Below are 5,799 nucleotides of genomic sequence, written 5' to 3'. Positions count from 1 at the left end.
GTTATTACACAATGAATGTGAAGCAACAGTGTTGAAGGAAATTAAAGAGCTACTAGGGGTGTCATCTAGTCTGTTGACCGACGGATTCACTTATTTGGGCTTCAACTTGAAACCATGTGGCTACAGAATTAAGGATTGGGATTGGCTAATAGAGAAGTTCAATCATAAACTAGATGTTTGGACACATAAATGGATGTCATTGGGAGGGAGACATATTATGTTGAAATCAATTTTACAAAACCTTTCAGTTTATTGGATGCATATTTTTCTTTTGTCAAAGGAAATTACAAAAGGATAAGATCTATAATGGGGCAATTTTTATATTCAAGTGCCAACATAGGAGAGAATATAGGAAAGATACATTTAGCTCGATGGTCACTCATAGCAAGAGTTGTTGAACACAGAGGTTGGGGGATTATTGATCCTGATAATTTCAACAAGGCTCTCTTAATTAAAAATACATGGAGAGCAGTAGCAGGAGAAGGTATTTGGCTAGGTATTATAAAGGACAAATATATGTATGGTCATACTTTCTCATCATGGATTTGCAATGGGGACAAGAAGAAAACTCAGACATCATATATTTGGAGAGGTATGCTACAAGTTATGCATTTTTTATTGGGACAAATGTGATGGTCTGTGGGAGATGAATCTAGGATTATGATTGGGTTAGATGCCATCATAGGTATGCATGGAAGTCACACCTTATCAACTCAGATACTCAATCATATTCATAGCGTAGAGATTTTCCATCTTAATCAGATTTGCGATCATATTTTTCATCATCTGGACAACTAGGTGTGGTTTAAAGCAAAGGATTTGGGCTTACCTGATGAATGTTATGAATGGGAGGCATACATCATTGTTCTTAGGAACGCATGGATATCATTAATTAATGATGTGGATCAAATGTCATGGGTAGGTACATTTAAAAAGGGGTCTCTGATGGTAAAAGATATATATTCGAGCCTACCAAAAGAGGATACAGGTAATAACTGTAATCTACAATTTCAAATCATATGGAAATGGAAAGAACCAAATAAAATCAAGTATTTTAGTTGGTTAGCCATACAGAATCAGATACTGACATGGTAGAATCTACAAAGGAGAGGTATACATGGACCGAGCATTTGCATATTATGCAAGAAGGGGGAGGAAGAGATTAACCATCTCTTTATGGAATGTATTTATGCAAAGGCAATTTGGGAAGGGGTGTTGGGGCATCTTAATATTGCAGATAAGGGACCTTTCAACAAGTTGAAAATGTGCTTCAGAACATGGATTAAAGATCAAAGATGTTGGACACTTTCATTTTACATCTTATGGATTATATGGAGGCGGCTTATCAAAAAGGATTGGAATTACATGAGGAATTTATTAAGATGGTACCCTTCTACAACGAAATTGGGTCGACATAGGTTAGAAAAGGTCACAGGGAATTTAAAATTACAAAGATATGGCAATCATATCATGTGGGGTTCTTTGAAAGTGCTTGTTCAAGGAGAGTATGTGGCTATGGAGCAGTGATCTATTTAGAGTCAGAGAAGTTCCATCACTTATGGTGGGAAGGTGGGAGAGGTACTAATTACAGATCTGAAATCATTGCCCTATGGGGAGTGCTAATCATCGAAAAATGGCTTGCCATTGAACAAATTCAGATATATGGAGATGCCAAAGGTATAGTTGATTGGGTCAAGGGACAAAATGACTTCAATCCACCTATATTAATCAATTGGATGAATCATATCAAAACATTGATAAGGACCTTTCAGAAAGTGAATTTTGATCACATATATAGAGAACAAAATTGGACAACTGACTTACTTTCAAAAAGAGGCATATCAAGGGATACAGGTAAGTTTTATTTTTCTTCTTTTGATCATGGTGTTATGACCAATGTAGGTACTATTAATTATTCATAAACAAAGACGAGATGAAAGGGATCAATGCTAAAGATAATGTCAAAGGCAATCAGAGAAAGAACGTTTATTGATACAATGTAATAAAAGATTAACAATTTTTGGATAGGAAGCAGAAAATTTTGTATTAAGTAACAGTAGTATGGTTTTGGCACAAAACATTTCTATGCAGTTAAGGAGGGTTCAAAAGATACTTGATGTTGTTATTATTAAGTTTTATGCTATAGATGGACTTGAAATATGTAAGTTGAAGAATAAAGAAAGTTAGAAGACATATGTACTACTTTTTATATTTATATAAATACTAGCGTTTTTTTTTCCGCTAATATATATATAGAGAGATAAAGAAACATGCATTTATATACTTATTTACATAAATATATGTTAATTTTAACTATAGTTATAATTTTTTAAATTCAAATTGATAATGTCTAACAGCTGGCGAGAAACTGGTGAATTGCACTGAACTAATGTGTTGCGTTGAGAACTGAACCAGAGAATTGGCTTAAGATCCTAAATTAGCCTCCAGATGATAAATTATTCTTCATATAAACCAAAGAACTGAGTTGGTGATGTATCAATGTATTCCCATTGAAAATCATCAAGGGCTCTGATTCCTGAGACCACCATTGTTCAAGACCATGAGCTTCCAAAAGTTTCATGGGGCCCTTGGGAACCACATACACTTTCATAGCTACATGCTCATACGAGGCTCCTCTAGCATGCCTGGAATTAATTTCTCATCAACTTCAAAAAATTCAAAATTCTGAGGCCTTTCACAATAATCAGAGTAGTGACAACAAATGGAATCGTTACGGTTTACATAAAGAATGGGAACCCATTTCTGGAATTCTTTAATTTTCTTAACAGAACGTTCCTTGTCTCATCATCTAGTCTTTTTTCATTATTCCTCTTCCTTTTAAATGCAGAATAGCATTACTCAAGCCATTCACCACATTAAACAACATTCCTAACTTGTCCCCAACACATCTGAGAGTCAGGGGCAGTGACACAGAAGGGATATTGAAGAGATGGGATTCTGTGAATATACCCTCCACTGCTAAGGCTCTGCCAACTGACAAAGCCACGCCAACACCCACTGAATGCCCAACCATGCTCACTTCACTACTCCCATATTTCTCCACTTCTCTCCTCGTCGCCTCTAGTGTCATGTGAAACCTATAGGAGCCACCAAGATTCTTCGTTGTAAAAAGTGTCAGATCATCTTTCACGTCAATTCTTATGGTAGGACCTCTCACCAGAAGATCACAAAGTGCAGCATCGATGTCCCCATCAAGAACTGCTCCAAAGATGGATCCATCCCTCTCGTCCACCAATACTTCCACCACACTGTATTCGAAGAACTTCTACCATTTGGGTGCCAATGCTTCACCCCCCTCTCGATTTTCCTTATGTCCACTTCCAACAGATACACTGCCATCACAATGCATGCCATCACTTTTCGTTTGTAATTGTCATCCATCCTATGCACAGACACAAACAATATATCTTATAATTATAAAAACAAAAAATATCCAAAATATAGCAAGTGTATTTAATTTTTTTCAGATAAATAAATAATCAATTATCAAGTTCAGTGAAATGTTGTTTAATGGTTAGGTGTGGAGGTTTGGTCCCTACAAATCTTATTCAATGATTAGATATAGAGGTTTGTTCCTACAAATATTATAATCCAATCTCGTCAAAACTATGTGTAAACTAGTGGACATTTGGTCCCCACAAATCCTGTAATCCAATCTCATCAAAACTATGTATAAATTTGGAAGTTTGGCCCCCACAAATCTTGTATCCAATCTCGTCAAAACTATGTATAAACTAGAAAAAATTTGATCACCGCAAATCTTGTGTAATGATTAAGTGTGGAAATATGAATTCTCAAATAAACATGACGACTTAACCCTAATTCTTAAAAATTAGATGGTTGTTGTTATATCTATAAATATTATAAATATAATAATTATTTGGTATTTCTTTGCTTTCGAATTTGGAAACTATCCTAAATAGACATTACTTCAATAATATGGTTAATAGAATAGTTTATTAATACCAACCTCGTGCTCAAAAAATCATAATTCAAGTTTATATCAATTTTTTAATTAATTAAAAAATTAATTATTTTTGAAATAAATTTCAACATTTGGTTTGTGACAATTATTAAGAATGTAAACCCCAAGGGATAGCTCACTTGGTCAAGTTCTTGTTTCTAAGTACCTTGTTTATCGGTAGGTCTTGGGGTTAAATCTCCTCGACACCCCCGAAGTTAGGCCTTGCTAGTTTGACCGACAAGTAGATCCCTTCGGGTTGATCTACTTGAATTTTCATGTGGATGTAGCGGCCACTCAATGTCTGTGAACCACATTAAAAAAACCCCAAGGAATAGCTCAGTTGGTCAAGTCCCTGTTGCTACATACCTCGCCTATTGGGAGGTCACAAGGACAATATCCTCGACACCCGGAGATACGTCTTGCTAGTTAGGTCAGTGGGTAGATTCCTTTGGGTTAATCTACCAAGATTTTCTCATGCATGTAGTGGCCATTTAGTATCCATGAACCACATTAAAAAAGGACAATTATTAAGAATATTTTAAAATATTTTAGAAGTTAAATCCATATTGTCTAATTAATAATTAAATTAAAATGTTAGAAATCTATTTATTTTTTTATATACACATTTATTAACAATATTTTAAAAAATAATAATTAAATAATTTTTTCAAAAATTAAATCATATATATATATATATATATTAGTTGTTATTTGCATTTTCCATAAAGCACCAATCATACCTTGATCGAATCTTCTGGGTTGTTTGTATGATCTAAATATAAAATATAACCATTGTTATTAGACGCCATTAGATCTTCTTCTACTTTTGGATACTTTGGGACAGAATGGAAAACATGTGCTTTGTCTAGACCGAGTCTGATAAAGCTTGGAAATTTCTTGGTTGCATCTTCTAGTTTCAAATCTCCTTTTTTAAATTCAAAGAATGTTTGTTGCTTTCTACTTAACCCTTCTCCCTTAGAAAAAGATAATACTTCTATTCTACTGGGTTTGGCAACAAATTGAGAATTTTTAGCTTCAAAATCTTCTTTATGGGATTGCCATGTGCCTAGATTTTCAAATCTGTTAGATTCTGACTTTTTCTTTTTCTTTTTTAAGTTCTCGTTTCTTCCTTCGCTCATATTTTGCTTGTTTATCTAAAGTTTGATTATCGTGGATTAACTTTAGATTCTGTAGAATTTGTTCTGCTTGACACCCCAGATCATCTATGGCTACCTCTGCATGATTACACTAATTAGAAAGATGATTTGAAAGTTGATAAGATTCTTCTAAATCTTTCGGGGGTGTCGATGCATGTTCTATCAGTGGAGCACAATTTTTCCTTGTAGCTAGCTGATGTGATTTACTGTCACTGGTTGTGCAATATTTGGTCTTAGGTGGCCATTTTCCACCTTTGTGAAACCTTGTATTCTGAAACTGCCATTCCTGTACTGGGGGTATTGAGGATGAACTAGTATTCCTGAAGGCTTTCTGATTTATAGAGTCTTCTAATGACCTGTAGCCCTTTGGTAATGGTTGTTCTTGAAATATGATCCCTTTAAAACTGCATGCTTTAGCCATGAAAGGCTTTTCTTTGGGAATAATCAGATGACTTCTACTTTCAGATCTATTTGACCTACTACTATTGGGTTTTATAGACCTTTCCGTGTCTACCAGGTTTTGTGGGATATCTATAGATAACCTGGGTGGTTGAAATATAGGTCTTTTTATCTGATCTAGATGTGAAGGAACAATTTGAATCTGTCCTTCGGATGAAACTATCCTTTGTGGACGTTTTTCTTTCTTTAATTCTTTAT

The 5,799-nt window shown here is 34.6% G+C and overlaps 1 protein-coding gene across 1 annotated transcript; it reads right to left on the bottom strand.

The window, feature by feature from the left end:
- Positions 1-2,809: 2,809 nt before the first annotated feature.
- LOC149169258 (GDSL esterase/lipase At4g10955-like) lies at positions 2,810-3,402 on the bottom strand. Its single transcript, XM_089425134.1, has 2 exons — positions 3,353-3,402; positions 2,810-3,269 (listed from the first exon to the last, which is right to left on the bottom strand). Exons 1-2 carry the CDS (start codon positions 3,400-3,402, stop codon positions 2,810-2,812), a joined length of 510 nt encoding a protein of 169 aa, XP_089281260.1.
- Positions 3,403-5,799: the final 2,397 nt, after the last annotated feature.

Source organism: Pinus tabuliformis, chromosome 4_2 (genome assembly GCF_031772625.1).
Source record: "Pinus tabuliformis cultivar Carrire ecotype Pingquan chromosome 4_2, CPIR1, whole genome shotgun sequence".
NCBI lineage: Eukaryota > Viridiplantae > Streptophyta > Pinopsida > Pinales > Pinaceae > Pinus > Pinus tabuliformis.
The sequence above is the reverse complement of the archived record's forward strand: the minus strand, read 5'-3'. Positions and strand labels throughout refer to the sequence as shown.

What these genes read in the sequence shown, in the direction of transcription:
- LOC149169258 (XM_089425134.1), bottom strand. Translation starts at nt 3,402, where the DNA reads ATGGATGACAATTACAAACGAAAAGTGATGGCATGCATTGTGATGGCA. An exon ending in GCATGCATTGTGATGGCAGT is followed by an intron (nt 3,270 to 3,352) that starts GTATCTGTTGGA and finishes CTTCGAATACAG; the next exon opens with TGTGGTGGAAGTATTGGTGG.